At 39.4% G+C, this 22,818-nt stretch overlaps 4 protein-coding genes across 7 annotated transcripts in view; 1 reads left to right on the top strand and 3 right to left on the bottom strand.

The window, feature by feature from the left end:
• The window catches only part of bltp2 (bridge-like lipid transfer protein family member 2), a 30,190-nt gene extending 22,608 nt beyond the window's left edge, over positions 1-7,582 (bottom strand). Inside the window, exons 1-8 of one of the 4 annotated variants that reach the window (XM_088012066.1) lie at positions 7,083-7,582; positions 6,430-6,555; positions 6,230-6,356; positions 5,090-5,139; positions 4,833-4,974; positions 4,589-4,707; positions 4,426-4,486; positions 4,114-4,309 (exon numbers count right to left, since the gene is read on the bottom strand). In XM_088012066.1, the coding sequence (XP_087868192.1) occupies positions 4,114-4,309; positions 4,426-4,486; positions 4,589-4,707; positions 4,833-4,974; positions 5,090-5,139; positions 6,230-6,356; positions 6,430-6,500 (766 nt within the window). In that variant the 5' untranslated portion in view covers positions 6,501-6,555; positions 7,083-7,582. The other 3 variants (XM_088012068.1, XM_088012067.1, XM_088012069.1) reach the window with 3 other exon arrangements.
• A 132-nt stretch (positions 7,583-7,714) lies between these two features.
• On the bottom strand, positions 7,715-10,846 carry glod4 (glyoxalase domain containing 4). The gene is made up of 9 exons (XM_015003641.2): positions 10,705-10,846; positions 10,457-10,506; positions 10,267-10,387; positions 10,034-10,178; positions 8,657-8,793; positions 8,491-8,577; positions 8,301-8,414; positions 8,093-8,179; positions 7,715-7,998 (listed from the first exon to the last, which is right to left on the bottom strand). The coding sequence occupies exons 1-9, from the start codon at positions 10,792-10,794 to the stop codon at positions 7,933-7,935; spliced, it is 897 nt and encodes a 298-aa protein (XP_014859127.2). The 5' UTR covers positions 10,795-10,846; the 3' UTR covers positions 7,715-7,932.
• A 786-nt stretch (positions 10,847-11,632) lies between these two features.
• Positions 11,633-15,407, top strand: mrm3a (mitochondrial rRNA methyltransferase 3a). Its single transcript, XM_015003651.2, has 4 exons — positions 11,633-12,249; positions 13,287-13,531; positions 13,815-13,976; positions 14,764-15,407. The coding sequence occupies exons 1-4, from the start codon at positions 11,870-11,872 to the stop codon at positions 15,336-15,338; spliced, it is 1,362 nt and encodes a 453-aa protein (XP_014859137.2). The 5' UTR covers positions 11,633-11,869; the 3' UTR covers positions 15,339-15,407.
• A 993-nt stretch (positions 15,408-16,400) lies between these two features.
• The window catches only part of nxn (nucleoredoxin), a 67,837-nt gene continuing 61,419 nt past the window's right edge, over positions 16,401-22,818 (bottom strand). The window contains exons 6-8 of the mRNA XM_015003642.2: positions 22,570-22,749; positions 21,617-21,741; positions 16,401-17,917 (exon numbers count right to left, since the gene is read on the bottom strand). Coding sequence (XP_014859128.2) covers positions 17,735-17,917; positions 21,617-21,741; positions 22,570-22,749 — 488 coding nt within the window. The 3' untranslated portion in view covers positions 16,401-17,734. The remainder of the gene's footprint in view (positions 17,918-21,616; positions 21,742-22,569; positions 22,750-22,818) is intronic.

Raw genomic sequence — 22,818 nt, 5'->3', positions numbered from 1 at the left:
AATACAAAAAGCAGCGGTCTTAATTCAAACCTCAAACTGATCCCCTGCATACAGGAACCTCAGACTGAAGAACTTTCAGCCTCCAAGTCACTTAAACTGGCTCTTTTAAACACCAGATCTCTTTGTGCTAAAGCTCTATTAATTAATGATTTCATCACCGAGCATAATATTGATGTTTTATTTCCGACAGAAACATGGCTGAATGACAATAATGAAGCAATCATACTAATTGAATCAGCGCCTCCTACATACAATTTTTTAAGTGAGAATAGAAAACATAAAAAAGGAGGAGGCGTGGCTTCAATATTTACGAATACCATGAACTGTGGCAAAATCTCTCTGGGTCATTTTATGTCTTTTGAGTATCTTGGAATTGAGGTAAAAGGCCACAAAAGAACTTTGATACTAACCTTATACAAAACTCCAACATATGTGGAAAATTTCTTTATGGACTTCAATGAACTTCTATCTCTCATATGAATTGACTACGATTGTTTGATAATTGTCGGTGATTTCAACATTCATGTTGACAACCCCCAAGACCGAGGGGCAAAAAAGCTATTTGATATATTAGAGAGTTTTGGTTTAACACAACATGTCAAACAAGCAACACACACTCATGGACACACACTGGACCTGGTTATCAGTAAGGGTGTGAATATTTCCAATGTCTCTGTAACTGATGTCGCCCTGTCGGACCACTTTGCTGTTATCTTTGAATGTTCTTTATCCATTAACCCACTTGGACAAACAGCTACTATCACAAAACGTACTTTCACAGAAAACACAGCAGAAACATTTAATCAAATCTACTCTGCTTCCTCGCCCTTAAACTATAATAACGTAGATAAGTTGGTAGATGATTTTCAGTGCAAACTTTCAGATATCATTGATTACATTGCACCCATTAAAGTGAAGGTTGTGTCTGGTAGGAAGAAATCTCCATGGAGAAATGCACAAACAGTTCTGTCTGCAAGACAACTCTGCCGTAGAGCCGAACGGAAATGGCGTAAAACTCAACTACACGTTTATTATGACATCTACAAGGAAAGACTACGTAACTATCACACAACACTAAAACTTGCAAGAGAGGCTTTCTTTGCAGATGTCATAAACAAAAACACTAACAACACCCGAGCTTTATTTGCTACTGTTGACAGGCTCACAAATCCTCCTGTGATGCTGCCACCTGAACTTCAATCTAATGCCGCCTGCAACAAGTTTTCCAGTTTCTTTTCAGAGAAAATTCAAAAGATCAGAGGATTAATCTGCACATCCACTCCAAAGCCAGTACCAATGCTGTGCCCAAACAAAACAAAGGCAGTAAAAATGACCCAATTTCAACTACTTCATTATAAAACCCTAGAAGAAATTATAAGTCAATTAAGCTCCAGTTCCTGCTGTCTGGATGTCCTACCCACACATTTCTTTAAGAAAGTCCTGCCTGTCGTTGCTAATGATCTGCTCCATATAGTAAACACATCGTTGTCTTCAGGTGTTTTCCCCCAGACTTTGAAAACAGCAGTTATCAAACCACTGATAAAAAAGAACAATCTAGACAAATCACTACTGCAGAATTACAGGCCGATCTCCAACCTCCCATTCATCAGCAAAGTTATTGAAAAAGCAGTTTTTAAACAATTAAATAACTTCTTAACAATAATGAATCGCTTTGACTCCTTCCAGTCTGGTTTTCGTGCTCACCACAGCACGGAGACGGCCCTTGTAAAAGTGTTCAATGACATCCATATAAACACAGACTGTGGGAGAACCACAGTGCTGGTTCTGTTGGACCTCAGTGCAGCTTTCGACACTGTTGACCATGACATTTTACTGAATCGACTGGAGAGTTGGGTCGGACTCTCTGGTCCAGTGCTCAACTGGTTTGAATCTTACATAAAGAACAGGAATTTCTTTGTTTCAATTGGAAACTTCTCATCAGAGAGGTCAAAGGTCACATGTGGTGTACCCCAAGGCTCAATCCTAGGACCCCTTCTTTTCAATATTTATATGCTCCCGCTGGCTCAGGTTATAGCAGGAAATAGGATTAGCTACCATAACTATGCGGATGATACACAGCTCTACATCACGATGTCACCAGGTGACTCTGAACCCATCCAATCACTGAACAGATGCTTAGATCAGATAAATGTGTGGATGGGCCAAAACTTTCTCCAGCTGAACAGAAACAAAACTGAAGTTATTATCTTTGGACCGAAAGAAGAGCGAACTAGAGTCAATGCTCAGCTTCAGTTATTACAACTGAAAACCAGTGATCAGGCCCGAAACCTGGGAGTAGTGATGGACTCTGACCTGAACCTTCAGAGCCACATAAAGACAGTCACAAAGTCGGCCTTCTATCACCTGAAGAACATCTCCAGGATTAGAGGACTAATGTCTCAGCAGGATCTAGAGAAACTCATCCATGCGTTTATCTTTAGCCGTATTGATTACTGCAACAGCATCTTCACAGGTCTGACTAATAAATCAATCAAACAGCTGCAGCTGATCCAGAACGCTGCTGCTCGCGTTCTCACTAAAACCAGGAAGATAGAGCACATAACACCAGTTCTAAAGTCCCTACACTGGCTCCCTGTAGCTCAAAGAATAGACTTTAAAATACTGTTGTTAGTTTATAAATCACTGAACGGTTTAGCACCACAATACATTAAAGATCTGTTATTTCTGTACCAACCATCTAGACCCCTCAGATCTTCTGGTTCTGATCTGCTCTGCATCCCCAGAACCAGAACCAAACGAGGAGAAGCAGCATTCAGTTTCTATGCACCACGGATTTGGAACAAACTTCCAGAAAACTGTAAAACAGCTGAAACACTGGGTGCCTTTAAATCTCAACTTAAAACCCACCTGTTTACAGTTGCTTATGGCAATTGATGCCTTCTATGTATTTGCGAGTGACTGGGAGTCATTGCGCGTATATAAAACCCTGTAAATTCTAGACTAACAGGTAACCAATTAATGCACAAAATCCGCGTAGGACAGCGAAAGTCCTAGCGCAAAATTTTCGCGAAACAGGCGGACGGAGCCTGGTGCTGCAAGGCTGGAGGCCTTGTCCTGTTAGGCTGTGATTTTATCTTTTCTTTTTATCTTTTTATTACTTTCTTTTTCTTTCTCACTGTTTAACCCTGTAAATTCTAGACTAACAGGTAACCAATTAATGCACAAAATCCGCGTAGGACAGCGAAAGTCCTAGCGCAAAATTTTCGCGAAACAGGCGGATGGAGCCTGGTGCTGCAAGGCTGGAGGCCTTGTCCTGTTAGGCTGTGATTTTATCTTTTCTTTTTATCTTTTTATTACTTTCTTTTTCTTTCTCACTGTTTAAAATTATGTAAAGCACTTTGAAATGCCTTGCTGCTGAAATGTGCTATACAAATAAAATTTGATTGATTGATTGATCAATGAATTAAATATGTCCTGGATCCTGGTCATCATTTTTTGCACACATTAGAAAATGTTTGTGTATTAAGATGTAAAACAAATTTTAAGGGTGTTTATGCATTTTTTTGTTCAGTGGTATTATTTTTGTTGTCTGTGGCTTTTATTTGCATTTTATTTATGGTTTTTGGTTGTTGCGTTTCATTTTGGACATTTAAAATATCTTCAATTAATTTCTGTAAAGCACTTTGTATTGCCTTGTTGTTGAAAATGTGCTATATAAATAAAATTACCTTTCACCTTTACCTTCCAGTTGCTTCCAGTTGTGTTATTTACAAAATTAAAATTTATTAGTATTTCAGAGGGTAAACGTGCATTATTGTGCCATCATCAATGTATTAATTGAAATGGTCTCAAAACAACAATATTATTGTTTATCTCAATCATTTCTGGGGCCATTTATTGTCCAGGAAAATTTGTTATGACCAGCCTAAATGCGAATTTAAAAAAAGAATCGTTGATGGAATCATGCACAGCGACTGATTTTGACATCTTCTAAGAGTAAAAGATGTGTTTAATTTCCCAAATTTAAAGAAATCAGGGCTGGTTTATTAACTGGCCTACTCATCGGTGCGTCTCCTACTGAACCCACTGTGACGTCCACCCATAGATGCCCATTTAGCATTTTAGAAAAATAAAAATAAAAACAGCACACACCTTGCTCACCAGATACAGCAGGGTCTATTTTCTTCTGGGACTTGGGCGACATCAGGAGCTGGCTGAGGAACAGGCCCTCATGCAGCTCTGCTGTGAGTGTCCTCACATTGAGGGACAGACAGCCTGGCCTCATCTCCGGCAGGGCCACGTCCCCCGACAGCAGCAGGCTGAGGGCCAGCTCAGCCAAACATATATCCTACAGGAAACAGATCATCACTGACACTCGCTCAATTAAGACCTTAAATTAAAAAAAAAAAAAAAAAAAAAAAAAAAAAAAAAAAAAACAGCATAAAGAAATAAATAAAAACTCACCAACTGGCTGCTTTTGAGCACTTTACTACTTAGTTGCCCCACTGAGAAGTCCCAGGCCAACCTTTTAGAAAATAAATAAAATTTATTTTGTAATTTTTACTTTTTCCCCCCTCACCCCACTGTTTTGAATCTTATCAGTAACAGAAACGGGAAAAATCCTCACCTTTTACTTTGATGGTCGAGTAACAGGGTGATGCCTGTGACCGTCATGTGCCACAGCGACTCGGGGAGAGCCAGGTTCAGCACCATCACGTTGACTGAGCTGACGTGGAAGGACAGCAGCTGGAGAAAAAAAAAAAACAGAGGAAAGCGACAAAGCTAAGTGGCAGCGACCCCTGAAGGGAAAAAGCCAAAAGAAGAAGGAGAAGAAGAAGAAGAAGTCAGATGGACGTAGGCCGTCTTCATACCTGGGACAGAAAGCGGAGTGTTTTGGGGTTCACTGGAGTCTTCTTTGTCTTTCTTCCATGACCGGTCTTCAGCAGCGGGCCCAGCGGTACCTGAAGGTCAAACCTGACTCGGGTGTCACCGACGCACAACGCTAAGTATCGCCTGAAGACAAACAATGAGCTCAATCTGATGCAGTTATTTTTTAGTAGTTAAAATAATAAATTTTAATTTTTTTTTTTTTGCTGTAAAGTCACAAAAACAGAGCACGGCAACTTACGGTAAGTCCTGGTTCAGAAGTCTACTTGACAACCAAATCCTGTCGATTTCCTGACCAGAGAAAATGAGAATCGCAATATAAGTTAAGCAATTTCCCAATAAAGCATTTTCTATTTTATTCTATAGCATGTTTGCGATGGCTTAGCTTGGTATTTACTACACTGGTGCAGTGTCTGAAAAGTCTGAAAAGTTTGACTGATTTAGTTTGAAAAGTGGAACATATCAATTCATCACACAGAATGGATATTTCAAACATTAATTTTTGTTTATTTTTCCTGATTACAGCTAACAGCTAACTTGCAAAGAGAGTCATTGACACCTTTTACAATTAAGTCAGTCACAACTGGTCAAAATAAATTCCCCTTCCAAGCATATAAATGGAAAGTAAGTGGAAGGACAAAATGAAAAAGAAAAGAAAACATTCTCATTTTAAACTGTAATGGAATAAAATAAACTAATGAAAAATAACTGTCTGGACAACGACTAGAGCCATTGCTTCAAGAGCCTAAAATCACAGACTAGTTTGTATTTCTATCTATGAGGTTTGTCAACAGAAACGACACAACAATGAAGATGAGCTGGCATTAACTAATTTTCTGAAAAAACTCATTGAATGTAAGATTTAACGAGTAAAATTAACCAGAGCTGCAACTAACCATTTTTGGTAATTGATTAATTGAATAAAACATTTGGCATTTTACAGATTTTACACAATATTAGAAATACAGTAAAAATGCAAACAAACAAATAATTAAATTCCTTTTTGATTTTTTTTCCCCCCATCTTAAGTGCAAAATGTATATATTTTTGTGCAGTTTTGGCGTAATTATTGTTCAGAGTAAATTGTTATTTTAGCTCATTGTTTTTGAGTCTGCACAGATTAATTAATTGTTAAATTAGTTTATGATTAATTCAATTATAAATTTATCACGATTAATTGTGTTAACCTAAAATTAACAATAGCAAGTTAATGTAATGTAATGTATGTAATATTATATCTGTATGACAGAGCATAACCTTTTTGGATTTATAAGTGAAATAAACCAACTTTTCAATAATTGCTTTAACTTAATGAGATTCACCTACATTCCTGTCAGGATACCGGTCACAATTCATGAGATAAATGTCATGTTTTTCTTACCAGAGTGTGCTGGGGGTGAAACTGGATACTGACTCCTTTGACGGAAAACAGCCCCACTGATTTGATCTTCAGCTCTGCGTTCAGCGTAGCCCGGAAGAATCGGACTGCCAAGGTGCAGAACAGCCATCTAAAAAACCAACATCCACACAGTTAGAGCCAGCTCTTCCAAGTTTTAACAGTGAAAACATGGCAGGGCTCACCTGAACAGGAAACGTAACAGCACAACCACCAACAGGAGGATTAGAAGAGAGGATATTAGGAGGAGAGACATTGTTCACACCCAAATGTTAGACATTGAGTGTGACTGCCCTCTTATCTATCAGCTGCTGTCAAAGAGAAAGACATAACGGTGTCATTAGCCGAATGTCTGCAAAGTGGGACACACAAGTCGTCACCGCGACTCAATGAATACAAGTTCTCCAAAGATTTAGTGGCAGGTTTACATTGAGGAATAGCCACACTGTGCTAATATTGCTAAAGTAGTTATAGAGAGGAATGCCACATAGCACAAAAACTTTGAGAAGTTAGCTAATGACGTGGAAACATTTACCGAAACCTACTGCCTGTACACTAGTTAGTAAAATAAAGAAACGCAAGTTAGTAACTCGAGGTGACAGCTTTGAAACATACCATCAGCACAGGAAACAGTTAAAACCACTTTTCTCGCCGCGTCACCCCAAAGTAAAATCAATAGCAAAGCAGAGCTAACGAGTTAGCGTGCTAACGCTACCGCTAGCAGTAACAGAACAGCTGCGAGTCTAAAAAAGAACAAATTAGCGTTGCTTTTAAGAACCGCTGGAGATTTTTTGTGGTCTGCGCTGGCTGAAAGTCTTTGATTAGCGTGCTTACCCACCCTGACACGTTAAAGCAGCGGGCTGCCCCTGCATAATGCCGCAGAGAGAGCGGTTTTACTGACAGATGACTGCTCAGGCAGGCAGGGTAAACAGTTCAGCCCTACTCTGCTCTGCTCAGCTGGCAGGACACTTGAGACGACGCAGGAAATTTCTCACGGATATATTTTTTTTCTTTTTTATAAAATGCTAATCAGGAATATTCTATTCAATTAGTCATTTCAAACTTATTTAAAAAGAAAATACATAAAAAAAATAGTACAAAAAAAGAAGTTACATTTTTAACAAAGCATAAGTTCAGGGCAACTCAGACTTTTAATATAAACAGCATTGAATTCCAATCAGAATACCTTACAAAGGTACTTTTCGCCCTTCCGCCATACTTTGTATGAAAGGTTAGTCATTTACAGAATCACAAAAACAGCACAATCAAATGACAAAATATCTGAGTCCTTTGGGGAATTTCTCTTCCGGTTTTCAGGGGCGACTCCAGAGAATTTTCATAGGGGTGGCGAGACCATGCCAGAATTTTTTTATTTATACAAATGAGATCATACAATTTTAAATTTCATACATATTAATTTATAAGATTCATATATGGGTTATAAAAAAAATAGCAAACAGGACATATAACTGGTTTATTTAATCTTATTTTATTTTTGGGATATCAAACTGACGACAAGCTAATTACAAATGTACGCCACACTTAATCAGGTTTTTATTCACATCTTTTTTCAGGAAATTGACTTTCTGTGAAAGCAGAACTGAAATGACATTATAAAACATTTTTCTCTACAGGTTCGGAATCTCATCACTGTTGGTCCGCAGTTATCGCCACAGAACGTCTTCGTCTCAGGCTGCGGGCTTTTGCATTTTGTTTTTGGCGAACCACTCATTGCTTTTATCTTCCGCCATAGCCTAAAAAAACAAGAGGAAAACAAAAAAAATCACAGTCAACAACCAAAAATGTAAACTGCTTAGCCTAAAGAGAGAGATTTGAAATAATGCCAACCTTATCAAGCAGTTCGTTTCCTCTGGGATCCACAGCAGACAGCTGCCTGAACGCCTCATCTCCCACAAAACAAATTTCATGCCCATCCTAAAATAATAATAATAATAATAATAATAAAACATGGTTGTGATGCACCTTGATTATTATGTAAAAAATTGCAACATTATTTGAATTAAAAAAAAAGAAAAAGAAAAAAAAGACAACTTACGGGGTCGGCTAAAATAACAACTTCTACCGTGGCTTTCCCAGGGGTGTCCAGGCTGACCAGTGGGTTGAGAATTGTTTCTTTTTCCTTTTTCATCAAGGCTTCAATATCGGGCAGCTGCAAAAACGGAAAAAGCTTGTCACGTTTCTTCAAAAGAACTAATCCGGAGATGTTCCAAGAAAGCATAGCTTGCCTGCTCTCGTGGACAAGAAAACGCGATTCTCCCAAATGCCGTTCCATGATCGACCTTCCCACCAGTATCCCGAAGCTCGAGCTTACACTGAACAAATACAAACAAATGTAGACATACCAAGCCAAACTAGTAATATATATGTCTTTATTGTTCATTAGTAACTCACTTGAGAGTCAGAGTAACCCAACAGCACTGTGTTTTTGTCCTGACTCTTGTCCATCACCGTCATTCCCAACAGAGTGGCCCAGTAGCGAGTGGATCTTTGGAGGTCCGACACGCCGAGGCAAACCTTCTGGACAGGATCTGCAGACAAACGATCAATGATTATAGATATTGGATAATTGAAAGTGATAAAACAGGGTACAGTTCTGAAGGTGGACAGACACAATCTGACTAATTTGCACGTTATTCAGGTGCTGCCGTCTCCATACAGAAACTAGAGTGCAAGACGATTCACATCGTTCTAAAATCTGAAAACAGAACTCAATTTTAGCTTAGTTCTCATCAGAAAGCATTTCATGGAGGCAGTTGTGATACATATTTTTAACTTTTCCATACATTATCCAGAATTTACAGGTGTTTCACCAGAAGAAAATATGTAAATATTAAAAATACAACATGCCTTTATGAAGACCTTTTGCTACAGGGGCCAGGCTTTATACATATGGAACCTTTAAAAACTACAAACTGTAAGGATGGCTGGATAGATGACAGAGCTTTTAATGTTCGGTTAATGTCCTGTTTTGTGCTTATAATTTTTTTATGTCCATTGCAACATATTTAAATGTTTTTTTACTCATTATGTTTGTATTCTGTAATTTTGCTTGATTCCTATAAAGCAGGGGTGTCAAACTCCAGTCCTCAAGGGCCGGTGTCCTGCAACTTTTAGATGAGCCTCTGCTGCACCACACCTGAATAGAATAATCAGGTCATTAAGGCTCTGGAGAACCGATCTACACAAGGAGGAGGTAATTAAACCATTTCATTCCAGCGTTTTGAACCTCTGGCACATCTAAAAACTGGAGGACAGCGGCCCTTGAGGACTGGAGTTTGACACCTGTGCTATAAAGTGTCTTTAAAAAGCCGAATACAAATTACATTTATTATTATTCTTGGTCAGGGGTCAGCAACCTTTTCCATGCCAATGCTGCTGGAAAATAAACACTCACCTCGAGCAACAACAAAAAAAAATGTTTTATAAATATATAATACATAAAATGTTTTATGTAAACCAAGAAATTTAAGCTAAAATTTATTTCCATTTTCAGATTTTAGAACAAAATAAATGGTCTATTCTAAAAGAAAAAAAAACTTTTGTAGAATGGGGAGAGTTCCTTTCATAAATATGGAAAACAAAGAAAGATAGGTCACACAGAATGAAACTAATGAAGCTCTAAAAGCATGATAGATAGGTGGGCAGAGAGAAAGAAAGAAAAAGAAAAGCATGCAACTTTTTAAAGAATGTGATCAGAAATAAACTCTGGATAAACAAAGAGCCACAATAGGGCTGTGTGATTTTAAAGCTGAAGCAGGAGACGTTCACCATGAGAAGGCTGTTGTTTGTCTATAATGTAGAAAGGATATCCTCCAGGAGCCTGGGTTAAATACACAGCTTCCTCCACCTGAGTCAGGGGCCACCCAAGGTGCTTGGCGTTGCTCACTGCTTGGCTGGACTGCAGGGTGAGGCCCTAAACACAGAAATGTCTTCACTGTTGCTGCTTCACCCCACAACACAGATTGCCCTTCATGATGTGTCCAAAATCCACTTTCACCCACCAAAAAGTCGTTGCCCAGTTGATACTCTCCCACCCCGTAGTTGTATGTGAGCTCCGCCACAAAGTGGTCGTCCTCTGGACCAAAGCCAACCATTGTCTTGCTCCATTTTCCGTCATAGGGCCTGAAAGATTTAAATATGAATAATTATTAGCCCTGTGGGGACGAAGTGCACGCAGATTGGTGTCATTACCCGTTGCAAGTTGCTTTGCACCCTTCCTCGAACTCTTCGTGTCGCAAAATCTGAAGGGAAAATAGAAGAAATGTCAATGTAACTGAAGAGGATTCATAACAAAAAATGCAACTTCGCATCCTCAACTAAAGAGGAACTTTGTAGGGATTGTGCAAAAAATAATCATACTCGTCAAAACATCTTAAGAGAATACTGAACAGAACAACTGATGTTAAATTTGGAAGCTATGTTCAGTTCAGATCGACTACCTTCATGCCCAGGACGTCCCGGTAGAACGTGGCAGTTGCAGCTCGGTCCCCGACTTTAAAAACAAAATGTAAAGCTCGCCTCAAAGCCATGATTGCTGTTCCTTTGCGCAGAGCTCGATTAAGCTTCCTGAATGATCGATTTCTCCGTCGCTAAATGGAAATGTTGCGTTCCAATTACCTCGGATTTTTCACTAACTGTAAGCAATACCGTCTCACCAAAAATAAATAAATAAATAAAAAATGTTGAAACATTTAAACTGTAATGCAACGTATGATTACGCTTGATTATTACAATAAAAGTATCTATTAACATTGATTAATTTAATGAGACAAAGTATAAATTAATAGTTTATTAAAATACTAGAAGCTTCGATTATGTATACAATGGCACCTGGGTATAAACACTGTAATTTGTGAAGATTCCTTTTTTAGTGTACAATAATTCCGTGTAACTTGGTGTAGGGTTTTAAACTAGAAGAGATCACATGCAGTCTAGATTCCTTATAAAACCAGTTCTTTAAATTAACACCGATTGGGAATCTTTCACATCCATGTGTTCTTATCAGAAGTGCCTTGGACAAAATATTCCAAGAGCAACACTGCAAATGCCAATAAAATGAGCGAAATACCAAAGACATGCTGCTCAAATTCGCCTGCAAATTATCAGAGAATTGGTGCTCTTTGCATAACTTAATTTGCAGCAATTGGAAAAGTGACTACAACTCCGGTATGTTTTGTCAAGAGTTAATTTATTTAACCTGCTTAGAGAGTAAAATGAGCTGAGGGTTGATCAAGGTTGCTATTTATGAAATGCTAAAACCATTAATACCTTTGATAGTATAAAAATTTTGTTTACAACGTGTACTTGAATGCACCATGTGGTTAGAGTCCGTGCCTGACAGAGCACCTTTAAGTTTAACCGCAACTTTAACAAACAAATATATCCAACTAAAATGAGATATTAACTAAACAGTTACACATTATGGATAATTTAAAAGAAAAGCGGGTTAGTAACTTACTGGGAAAGCCAGAGTAATTACAGACGTGGAAATGCAGGTAACTTACAGTAGGTGGCGGCACCCAGGTTTTTTGTTGTAATAAAAAGTTCCTCTAGACAAGAGAAGAACAAATAATTAAAAAAAAAAAAAAAAAAAAAAAAAAAAAAATGGCTGCGCTCATAAGAGGCGTGATGCGTCTTTTGCCCGTAGAGAAAAATGTTTTTCTTTCCACCAGAAGTGACATTATAGTGGAATCAACGCGCTTTCTTCGTGGCCTGAGGAGGAAACCAGTCAGGGTGCTGTTTCCTGACAATGACGCGGGTAAAGTTGTAAAGCCGCCGCCGCAGCAGCAGCAGCAGCAGCATCCACAGGCAGCAGAGAAGAAGATGGTTAGGAACAGTCCTACAGCTGCTGGAGAGCAACCCGACAGGAGTGATGCTGTTAACATGAGGAGTAAGACATTAAAGGAACCCTATGATAACATTACAAAGGATTCAGTAGACGGACTGCGCTATGAGAGGGCTTTACCAGGAGATAAAAGATTATCGTAAGCAGTTTATCTACTTTCCCTTTTTGATTATTATTATTATTATTATTATTATTATTATTGGAGTGGCACAGTGGTTAATAAGTGTTGCGCCCCGTATAAAGGGGCTACCTCAACTCTGCTTTCCCGAGTTGGACTCCCGTCCTCTATTCCTTTGCGGCATGTCTTTCTTCACACTTCCTGTCGGATTGAACAGTGCCGAAAAATATTTTCGAGTCTTTTTTTTTTTTTTCTTGTGTCCAATAACTGTATTTTTGGGGAGAAACATCACTAAATTGCGTTTATTCATGCCGTTTGTTCTGTGGATTTCCTATTGACACTTAAGTTATTATATTGAGTAACTGAACTTTTCTTTATTTTTTTTACATTCGGTTACATTAGAGCCACAAAATTACTTGTGTCTTACAAACATAAAGTTGTGGATAATTGTGAAATGGAAGAAAAATTATTAATGATTGAATTTATTTCTACACCAACTCCTCGTTCATCTGTTACAATATTTTCTGTGACCGCAGGAGGCGCTGTTGCATGTTAATTCTATGGTTAACACTATTCTACGCCAAAGACGTAAGCTTTACAGTGGATGGAAAAAAAAAGGAAGAAAAAGCCGAACAAAGAATTTAATACTAATACTATAACTTTTGTGTAAATATACACGGTCACGGAATATGGAAGCCTTTATCAGATATTGTAACCACACTATAGTAAAATAATGAACTGTACTACTCAAGTATTTAATGTTTTTCTGTAAGTAACAGTGTGGCTACAATATCTTAACAGAGCTATTATATTATGTGACCAAAATAAAGCTAAAGTGCAAAAGTGCCTCCCAGGTGGCTACCACCACAGCATGACTCTACACCGCCACCATGTTTCTCTTTGTTCATGGTTTGTAAAAGGTGGTGTGGAAAATTCCTGCAACCTAATAGTATTGCAAATAGAACCAACTCCATGTAGTAAGACAAGCTGAGATTCTGGATATTGCTTGATTTAGATTTTTTTTTATACCTCGCTGTGGTTGCTCTGCTTCTCTGCAGGAGGCTGGTCAGCGTCGCTCAATCCAGGAAGTTTCGGGAGCAGCAGGGTAAAATCCTCCTGGAGGGCAGGCGTTTGATCTGCGATGCCCTGGAGGTCGGTGCCCGCCCACAGATAGTGTTCTTCAGCATGGCGGATCGGCTCCGAGAGCTGCCGCTGGACAAGCTGAGAGGGGCGACGGTCGTCAAGGTCAAATTTGAGGACATCAAGATCTGGTCCGACGTCGTCGCCCCACAGGGAGTGATCGGTAAGGATTGTTCGTTCAGTTTATGAAGACACAGATGTTTTTAAACAGTTCTTGGGTAGTCCTGTGGTGGCACAGGGGTCAAGCACAACCCACATATAGAGGCCTTAGTCCTCAACGCGGCCGTCGCAGGTTCGATTCCCAGCTTGGCGGCCTTTGCTGCATGTCTTTCCCTTCTCTCAGTATCCACTTTCCTGTCAATTAACTATCAAATAAAGGCTACTAGAGCCAATAAAACCTTAAAAAAAGTTGTTCTTGGTTTGATTTTGTTGTTGTTTTTCTGCAGCCATATTTGCCCGGCCTGATCCTGCTCGGCTCAGTTTTTCACAGAGAGATCAGTCGCTGCCGTTGTCGCTGATATGCGACAATGTCCGTGATCCTGGTAACCTTGGGACCATGCTGAGATGTGCAGCTGCTGCTGGCTGTCATGAAGTCCTTCTTACCAAAGGTAGATTTCTTCCTTAAAGCCCATTTATAGTGTAAATAGAAAAAATAATCTTGAATCTATAGGAAATATTTTCACAGTGGTCAGATTTTAACATGAAAGAACACATATGGTTCATAGCTGGAGAGTTTTGTATCCTTTACAACCTAAGAGCCAATAAAACTCATTTAGGGATCAAATTATCACAACTTTTTCAGAAAAAAAAATAACTTTTTATCTACTGTAGGAGACTAGTCATTTTCAAAGAACCGGCGTTTTATTTCTACTTTTAGGATTTAAACTAAAGGGAAACAGATCTAAAAACATATTACTGGTACATTTTAATTGTCATTCTTTTGAAAATTTACTGCAGGAATGGATAGAAAAATGGCTAAAAACCACGTTAGAATTTGCTAACATATCTGTATGTAGAAAATAACCGTTCTTTTAGTTTTTAGCCCAAGATAAGAGGCATTATGGAAGGTCCGAAGAGGCACTTGCAGCTCCCCCTACCCCCAAGGCATTAAATGCGTACATATTCATTTAATATATATGGGTAGATGTTGATTAATAGCCTTGACAGCAATATTTATGTCAGAAATCGATATCAGCCCAAACTCTCACATAAAATTTGCATATTGTTTAAAAGTTCTATATGACTTTTAGAGACCGTCAGAGAGAAGGAGATCTAACAACCATAGATGAACAGAAAACAAAATCTAAAAAAAATGCAAATATTTCTCATAATTATCGCATCGTTTTTTTTCTTTTCAATATAGGAACTCTAATTGTTTCATTGACTTGTCAACAGGTTGCGTTGACGTTTGGGAGCCCAAAGTCCTGCGGGCAGGAATGGGCGCCCATTTCCGACTTCCCGTTTATCCCAATCTGGACTGGGACGAGATCAGAAACCATCTCCCTAACTCAGTGACTGCGCACGTGGCTGACATAAGAGACCCTGACGACGAAGACGGGACTAACAAGCTGTCTAAACCGGGAGATTACGGTTGGGTCAGCACGTCACCTAAAAGGAAAACTATCGAGTACGAGGAATACGATTCGGACTTCGACTCTGATTCCGACTCGGAGGACGAGGGTCTTTCTCTCCCCAGAGTGGAAACCAAACTGTACCACGAGAACTGGGCCCAGAGTCCCACCGCTCTGGTGATAGGCGGAGAGACACGTGGCCTGAGCACAGAGGCGGCGCGGCTAGCTGAGAAAACCGACGGTTCCAGACTCTTTATTCCCATCGTCTCAGGCGTGGACAGTCTGAATTCAGCCATGGCTGCCAGCATCCTTCTGTTTGAGGGCAGGAGGCAGCTGTCCATGTTTCTACAGACTGCTGAGAAGAAGAGGCAGTCAAAGGCTGAGAGGAAGTTCTCATGAATAAGCTGAATAGAGTGTATAAACTGTATAATTATGAGTTGTGTAATAAACCCATAAATTTAAACTGAAGATCTACTTTCTCCTGTTTTTTTAAATATTGTGTTTCCTGTGTTTCAATGAAAGTTCACCTTTTCCTGACCTCAGAATCCTAGAATCTTTTTGAAAACAGAAGCAGCTACTCTCGAGGCCAGTTCAAAGGTCAAAGGTCAAACCTAGTCTGCAGCTTTTCAGAAATTTCTCTGATAAAGAAAAAATGTGGTTGCTCAGACAACTATATTTTTGCTGTGTTGGTAAAAATAAAGCATCAATCTGAGGGGTTTTTTTCCCCATCAGCACAAAACGATTTGGTATGAACAAGTCATTTAGAAATTTTCACATTCTGCTCACAGTATCCATGAAGCACATTTTATCTAGATGTCTACTCCTACAAAAATGTTACTCTTAGCAGGTTTCCAATTATTTCTTGGCTCTTTAGACCCTCTGCATTGGCTATTAATAACTTTAGCTAACAATAAAGAGCCAACTGTTTTTAAATACAGAGAAAATGCAGGAATCCTTGGAATAATTTAACTGCAATTCCACTATTGAATTTGAAACTTAATAGAAATATATTTTTAGATCTAATTTGTGTCATTAGGTTGTAAACTCTGGCATGTCAACATTCCATGAAAGGAAAGCAGAAGTTTTGTTTTTATTTTTCAGCCTAAAGTAGAAATAAAATTGTGCTTGGAAAATAAAATCTCATGGTAGACATTTATCAAAAATTGTAAGTTGGCTTTCCTCCTCTCCCCCAACCCCCAAAAGCTGATGTCATATTTGCAACTTTAAATTAGTTTTATTTAGCTGAACTAAGGCCAAACATGACTGTTTGGACTGTTAAGGTTGCAAACTATTGGTCCAGACTAGCTAAGCTAAGTGCTAATGGCGGAGAAACAACTTACCGTTACATAATAACCGTTTCATCATCGGTAGCCATGCTAACTAGCCTTAGCACTCATGGGAAGCAAGCTGTCAAAAGTTGATGTAAAAAAAAAACACAAAAAAAAAACCCCGAAAACAAACTTTGTACTTGCCAGTGAGTTTTAATGTGTTAGAGAAGTCATGACTGGAGTAACAGAATATAAGAGTTTATACATTCGACGCTTCTCAAAAATGCCTCTCGTCTTTTTGTGATCGCAGAAACATCCCTTACATTTTTTTCCCATTCGGGGACCTTCACAGAAAATCCTCAAAACGACTTTGAGATGAAACCACCATTAACACCCGGCAACTTGTTCGGCAGCGAGCTGCACGCCGATTACAGTGAACACCCATCACGGTTTTATTTAAATAGGCTTACAGCTACATCCATCCGACCCTCTGTCATACAGGTGAATTACTACATGACTGCATTTTTATTCTTTCTCAGCGTCATACAAAAACCAAAAGCAACACAGATCTTACAGTGAGAATAGAAAGCAAAGCATCAGCTTCAATAAGTAGGTCCACTGGATCGATTCTCAGGTTGTCTCTACATCTCAAAAATGCTAGTGTGTGTATATATATATATATATATATATATAAAAAAAGACAAAAACAGAATATCCTCATATATTACTGTATTACGACAGTGTATTAGGGCCATTGCAGATAGAAAAAAAGGAGTATATTTCCACCAAAACATCTGAAAATATCTAGAAAAAACAAGAACATTTCTGAGGTCCACAGCTGAAAATTTGGTAGAAAAACTCAAATTTTGAGATTAATCACAAACGTCTTCTAGAAACCTCCCCCCGAAATAAATTTGAGTTTGAAAAGTAAAAAAAATTGGTAGAAAAGCTTAAAAAAGTGGAAATTTCTGAGATTCAATGTAGAAAATTTTCAACGCTTCAAATTCATTCCAAAAATCAAATATTTTACACTTTTGAAACTCAGAAACTTCCATATATTTTCCTAGAACATCTCTGAAATTATTCTAAAATGTTTGTTTTTCAAGCAAAAAGACTCAAGACTTTCAAGACTTTTCAAACTCAGAAAAAATTCCATGTTTTTTTTTCTAGAAAATTTCAGGGATTGATCTCAAAATTTCTGAGTTTTTGGGCAGAAATGTACTCTTCTTTCTTTTTCCCCTCCATCTACAACGGCCATCATACTGTATGGACTATGCAAGGCACCACGGGAGAAAGAGAGGACTCCATAAAGAGAGGAAAAGGACTTTTAAAAAAAATGGTCAAAGTGTCCGTAAGGAGACATTTGTTTTAATCTAACAGTCAGGAGTGGAGGTGAATGAGAGCAGGGCAGATGGAGACACAAGGTGTGTGTGTTTGTGTGTGTGTGTGTGTGTGTGCGCGTGAACGGATCTGGGTTGAGTGACAGTCTCATTCTGCATGTCCATTTCCTGCTCGAAGCGTCTCTTTTTAGATGGGCTCTGGTTTGAGCTTTTCAGCCAGGAACTCGTTGACGAACTGCTCCACCACGGCCGGCGTGATCTCCTCCACGTCGCGGACGTACTTGGCACGGGCCGACATGTCCAGGATGGTGAGCAGGGGCGCCGCCTCCGGGAGGTTGGTGTAGTCCCGCAGCGAGTCGGTCATGTCGTCCTGGAGGAAGGAAACAATGTTGCGTCACATTACAGGGAAACATTCCTGATGACTTTTTAGGTATTTCTACTTGACAGTAGAGGAATCTTATGCTAGTCATAAGATTCAGTTGTCCCCTAGACAAATTTGAAAAGCAATCTGCCTCATGAAATACAGTAGATGTACACAGTGTCTATATTTGGTTCACATACTTGATTATCTGCCAAAGGAACTAGACCTCTGCAACTATATCAGAGCAATATTGCTTACACTAATAATAAATGAATGCTTTTTATGCTTAGTTAAAATTATTTTACGCAAATGTGCTGAGACATGTTTCTATTAGAGGTGTGCGATACTGCGTATTTTGATATCGATCCGATACTAAGTAGACACAGGGTCAGGATCGCCAATATCAGTACTGATGCTGTATTGGTTAAATTTGATGCATCATCAAACTTCTGATCATTAGGCATTCTTGTGGCACTTCTTTTGATTTATTTTGTTAAAACCTAAGATAGAATTTAGATTAAGTTTATAGGTGTCTACAAAATACTTTAGTATCCTATTTAACATGACAAAACAGAAACAAATGAGCAAAAAGATATAATCTGAGAGCAAATCAAAGCAAAATCTTGTTTATGGTAGAGCTGAGAAACTTCAATACAAAAATAAAAAAATTTCTTCTCCAAGTGCCAACTGGAAACAACCAATCAAAACCAGGAAGCGGATCTTAGCGCTGTCAATCACCCTCCATGCAGCAACAGGCTATGGTATAGCTAAGCAAGTTAGCATAGCCCTCAGTTACGATGGATAAATGGTTTTCCTTCTACTATGTGTTGTTTCTCCTCCATTAGCACACTGAACAGAGAGTGCATGAGGTTGATTGACAGCGCTAAGACCCTTCTCTTGGCTCTGATTGGTTGTTTTTGGTTGGTGCATTTCTTCAGACGGTAATAGTAGCGTGGAGATCAGAATCTGTCTTTTCACAGATTATCTGTCTCATAGCATGCTGTCACGACATGGTAATAGTTTTAACAAATTTGTAAAAAAAAACAACTTTTTTTTAATAAAAGTTACATAATGCACCTTTAATAATCAGAGAGTTGCCTACCTGGCTAAGAGCTCAGCTACACTGTTGATAGATATTTCCTGACCTGAATTCCCCTCAGCTTAACTTGTTGGCTCAAAGATAGACTCATTAAAAAAACAACAACAACAACAACAACAACAAAAAACACTTTCATATGGGAAAGATTAAATTTGAAGTTACAGAAAGAGACCAGAAGGTGGCACTGCAGCAAAGAGCTAATCTTGTGATGGAAGCCTTCCCTGTGCGGTTCCAGCTAAGGTTTCTGATTTATGTGCCATTTTTGAGTTTATTATTTACTTTCTTTTCAGGAAGCCGACTTTAGATGTACTTCCTGCTGTGAGTAACACTCACTCCGACCTTACACAAGCCCTTCCGCTCTCTGATGTCCTGTTATCAGAGAATCCTCCGCTCTCCCAGCTAAACAGGATCAAAGCAAACAATCAGCTCAGAGACTTTTCATTGAATATCTTTACTGTGCCGCTACCTAAAAAGGCTAAGCAAAGCTGGTGACCTTCTGATTTGTAAAACTACAAACAAAAGAGAACTATGTGGTTTCTTCCTCCGGTGACTGACAATAAAAACGGGCTCCGTTCGAAAACGCTGAACACTTAATACTCGCATATGGAAGCCGTCACAGAAGACGGCAACGTTCCCCCCCGGTGAAATACTGCCAGATCCTCGCCGCTACAAGTAAAACCCCCGCTCCCTTTCAGGCTCTCTTACAGCCACATGGAGCATGGATGACGGATCATGCGAGGCAAGCTGCGTGAAGGAACCGCAATCCGTCACCACGGCCCCTCCGGTCTCTCTGATCCGAGGGGATCTAATCTCCACGTCAGGCGTTGGCCTCCGGAGGAAGTCGTGGAGATTTTCTTTTGTTTGGCTACCTTGTCTGCTCGGTCTGCGCAGCTCAAACGCTAGAAAAGAAAATACTTTTTTTTTTTTTGAAGAGACAAAGGGCCGACCACACTCACAGCTGTGATGTGACTCAGTATGCGTTTGGCCGTGGAGGACCGCAGCAGAAATATTCGGATCACTGATGAACCGCGATGTTTCACACATGACTGCCAGACGATAAAACCTCAACTGACGGCTCAAACATCCGTCTTTTATAACACTTTGATGTCCTGAGAGACAGACTTTACTCTTTTACAACTCATAAATGACGCAATAAAGCCTAAATTACATTTGCTGCACAATGTACTGTGATGTACAACATCGTCATCGCCTCTGTTATGGTCACAACTCACAAACTTACGCCAAAAACTAAGAAAGTGTGTGTGTGCTTGATTATGTTTTTGTAGGGTCAGGATGTTCCTTATAGATTGTAATGCGTTACAATTTTTTGCGCAATTATTAAATTTGTTTTTAATGTACAAGTCCCAGCAGGAACTTTTCCATTCATGCGTTTCTGGTACATCCACAAATCTGACACACACACCACATCCGCATACAATAGCAATGGAGGACAAAGCTGCTCCTCTTGGCCCAATTGGGGTTTAATTCTTGCTTCGAAAAATGATATGATCAGACGCTGCTGTAAACAAGTTATGATAAAAGGAGTTAGCTTCCTCAAAGCTAAAATATCATCTTAAAACTAAACACGCAGCAGCAGCACAGACGTTCCTGACGCTAATCTCAGTGTCCGTATTTCTAAAGATGGATTTTTTCAAAGAAGTGAACCGAGCTCGTGCTTGAATAACCTCACAGATTAAGAACAATAAAAATCTTTGTCATGGTGCTCATATCTTTTTATTCAATGATTTGGCAGCAAAAAAGGTTTTTGAACTTAAAGCGATGGTTATTTTGTTGATATAGTTTTTGATTTAAATGCAATACAGACCCTGACATTAACTTTATTAAAGAATTTCATTCAGTTTTTGATATAGGCAATTGCCCAGGGTGGCATCAGAAAGGAGTGACACACTCAAGAAGTAGAAAATAAAAATTGTTATGTCAGTTGTCCCCTAGACAAGTTTGCCATTACATGTATGCATTTGTAATGGAGTAAGTTTTCCTTAGATGCTGTTTAGTACTGGCAGACTACATTACCTGCTTTCTGCTGCGAAAAACCCCCCATCAAAACCCCCCCAAAACAATCAGATAAGGGGCTTTCCCAGGAAACCAATTTCAAGTTTAAAAAGTTAAGCATAGTGATTAATCATTATTAATCACAGAGGTAGAAGGTGATCAGTCTGATTAAGTTTTTAAATCGGTTGACAGCACTAGTAAAAAAAATGTTCTGGATCGTTTTCTTCTGCCTGGCCTCTTCTCTGAAGAACTGCCAGCCTTCTCATTGAGATCGACTCCCAGCAGCTGGCTTGGCAACCGACCCGGCGACGACCCAGGCGATCCCAGGCCCAAGTGAAGGACTGTGGGCCCACAGCCCTGGAAGCTCTGCTCAAAGCTTGGAGCGAGGACCGATATCCGACTGTGAACCCAATCTGGAAATCAAACCTGGTGGAATTTATCGCCAGCTCAGCAACAGGCAACGAGAGAAAACGGATGTAAAAATATACGCCTTTGTGGAAACAAACTCCACGCATATAGAAGCTCTGAAGCTCATGAATTATCGCAAAGAGACAATGTGTCTTTGTGTCGAGTGGCACTCAGACACTTCCTCTCACCTCTCCGGCAACAAAGAACAGCAGTGGCGTCTCCTCCTCCTTGGCTTTATACTTGGCCATGAGCTTCTCTGCTATTGGCTGAATCAACTCCTTGGCTGGCTCCAGTTCACCTTCCTCTTCAGCATCTGAATAAGGTTGGACAGAGTCACAGTCCAACCTTTAAAAGAAACCCTGTTTCTTTTAAAAGAAACCCCTGTTTAAAAGAGGGAAAGGAAACAGAGGCTACAGAATTTGTTCAACAGAACAAATTCAAGAGTTGTTATTGTGCATCTTTCTTTTCTTTCCTCAGTTTTATAAGAAGTCATCAAATTTGGTTCCCATCCAGATAAAAAAAAATCTACTAAGCAAATACAGAAACTCGGTTGGTACACTTTTCAAACATTTTCTAATATTTAAACTATTTCAACAAGCAGCAAAGTAGTGCTGCTTGTTGATATTTCAGCAACAAGCGTAAATATCTGATTCCAACTTAATTTTTTTTTTCTGAATTTGAACTTTTCATCAAACACTAGATTGAACTTTATTACAAAACTGTGCAGTCTGAATCAGAAATGAAGCACTTTTTAAGGATTTCAAGAACAAGAGAAACTTTTTTTTCTACTCAGGAAGAATTCCCCACACTTTATCTACACTTATTCACACAACTTGAATATTTTATGCATTTTCTTTTAGATTTTCTGTAACAAACCAACACAAAGTAGTGCTGCTTGAGTCTTATCAGAATAAAAAAATATATGTGATATTGTGTCTCAAATAACTCTGAAATCAAGACAGAAATTCAGTTTATATCTGTAGAATATACAAAATGGGTTATGAAAAGACGGTTGACCCTCTTGGTACAAGAGAAAACTCAGCTTTAAAAAAAAAAGGCATAAAATCGACCAGCTTTCCGCATCACATTTAACCCCCTTCTTTGCCTCTAGGTCCAAATGGCAGATGCCTGGTCAGCTCACCCACAAACAGGACGAGGCAGGGCCCCTCATGGAGCTGCACGGCGTTGGCCTCGCTCAGCTCAAGCACGGGCCGCGGGTGCCACGGGAAGAGCCGGCACTCCGGGTCGTTCAGCACCTCCACACGGCCCTGTCGCGTGATCACACGGCCTTCGGCGTCCAGCAGGATCAGCGTGGGAATACCTGGAGGGAGGGCAGGACGGAAAGAGGGTGACATAAGAGGCAGACGAACAGAGGAGGGGAAGGAAACGG

Source organism: Poecilia mexicana, unplaced genomic scaffold (genome assembly GCF_051168715.1).
Source record: "Poecilia mexicana isolate PSO_F unplaced genomic scaffold, ASM5116871v1 scaffold_13, whole genome shotgun sequence".
NCBI classification, from domain to species: domain Eukaryota; kingdom Metazoa; phylum Chordata; class Actinopteri; order Cyprinodontiformes; family Poeciliidae; genus Poecilia; species Poecilia mexicana.
The sequence above is the reverse complement of the archived record's forward strand: the minus strand, read 5'-3'. Positions and strand labels throughout refer to the sequence as shown.

Coding starts and splice junctions, on each gene's coding strand:
- mrm3a (XM_015003651.2), top strand. CDS start 11,870: ATGGCTGCGCTCATAAGAGGCGTGATGCGTCTTTTGCCCGTAGAGAAA. Junction 12,250..13,286: donor CCAGGAGATAAAAGATTATC/GTAAGCAGTTTA, acceptor GCTTCTCTGCAG/GAGGCTGGTCAGCGTCGCTC. Junction 13,532..13,814: donor CGCCCCACAGGGAGTGATCG/GTAAGGATTGTT, acceptor GTTTTTCTGCAG/CCATATTTGCCCGGCCTGAT.
- glod4 (XM_015003641.2), bottom strand. CDS start 10,794: ATGGCTTTGAGGCGAGCTTTACATTTTGTTTTTAAAGTCGGGGACCGA. Junction 10,507..10,704: donor GGGACGTCCTGGGCATGAAG/GTAGTCGATCTG, acceptor TTTTCCCTTCAG/ATTTTGCGACACGAAGAGTT. Junction 8,180..8,300: donor TTGTTATTTTAGCCGACCCC/GTAAGTTGTCTT, acceptor TTATTATTTTAG/GATGGGCATGAAATTTGTTT.